Raw genomic sequence first — 710 nt, 5'->3', positions numbered from 1 at the left:
TCATTCCAGGAGCAGCATTTGGCTTCAAGGCAAAGGGATGCCTCCTGACCCCAAAAGAACCACAATTCCATATTTCTCCTTCAACCCCTATAGGGATCTCCCATCTGAAAGTTCCCAACAACAACCAGCACAAGGGGCTGATAAAATGTTACTGGAGGAGGAGAAGAGGGAGATATATATATATATATATAGATATATATAGATATATATCTATATATATAGATATATATAGATATATATCTATATATATATATATATATATATATTTTTTTTTAATAAAACCCTCATGCACAATTAAACTTGATTAAAAGCCTGGAGAATGCTAAAAGTAGTACAGGAGGCTGCAGAGCAGAGAGTACAGGTGTGCCCTTTCCTGCAGTTGGTAAATGCTGGGAAGTAACAGGCAGACGTGACTTCACTTGAGCATTGGAGAAGCAAAAAAGTTGCCTTGTCGTCCTAGGTTGGTGGCAGACTTGCTTTTGCTCCCAAATCTGGGAGTATTCTTGGTGAGGGTAGAGCGGACTCTTTGGGATAGGGAGCTGGATGAAGGAGTCTTGAGAAGCTGGTGCTCAGGAGTAGTCACGGGCCCCAGTAAGCTCACTTTAATATCTGGTATCTGTGGTGTTGAAAAGGCATTTGAGTTTTCAATAACATTCAGGGGATCAATGTTCTCTTGCTCCACCATCATGAACTGACTCCAGTATTCCAGG

General features: G+C 41.0%; 1 protein-coding gene across 1 annotated transcript in view; it reads right to left on the bottom strand.

Moving 5' to 3' along the window:
* Nucleotides 1–252: 252 nt before the first annotated feature.
* Nucleotides 253–710, bottom strand: part of LOC107155295 (rac GTPase-activating protein 1-like) — a 2,470-nt gene continuing 2,012 nt past the window's right edge. Inside the window, 1 exon segment of the mRNA XM_048811885.1 lies at nt 253–691. Coding sequence (XP_048667842.1) covers nt 416–691 — 276 coding nt within the window. The 3' untranslated portion in view covers nt 253–415.

This window comes from Marmota marmota, unplaced genomic scaffold, assembly GCF_001458135.2.
Source record: "Marmota marmota marmota unplaced genomic scaffold, marMar, whole genome shotgun sequence".
Classification (NCBI taxonomy): domain Eukaryota; kingdom Metazoa; phylum Chordata; class Mammalia; order Rodentia; family Sciuridae; genus Marmota; species Marmota marmota.
The sequence above is the reverse complement of the archived record's forward strand: the minus strand, read 5'-3'. Positions and strand labels throughout refer to the sequence as shown.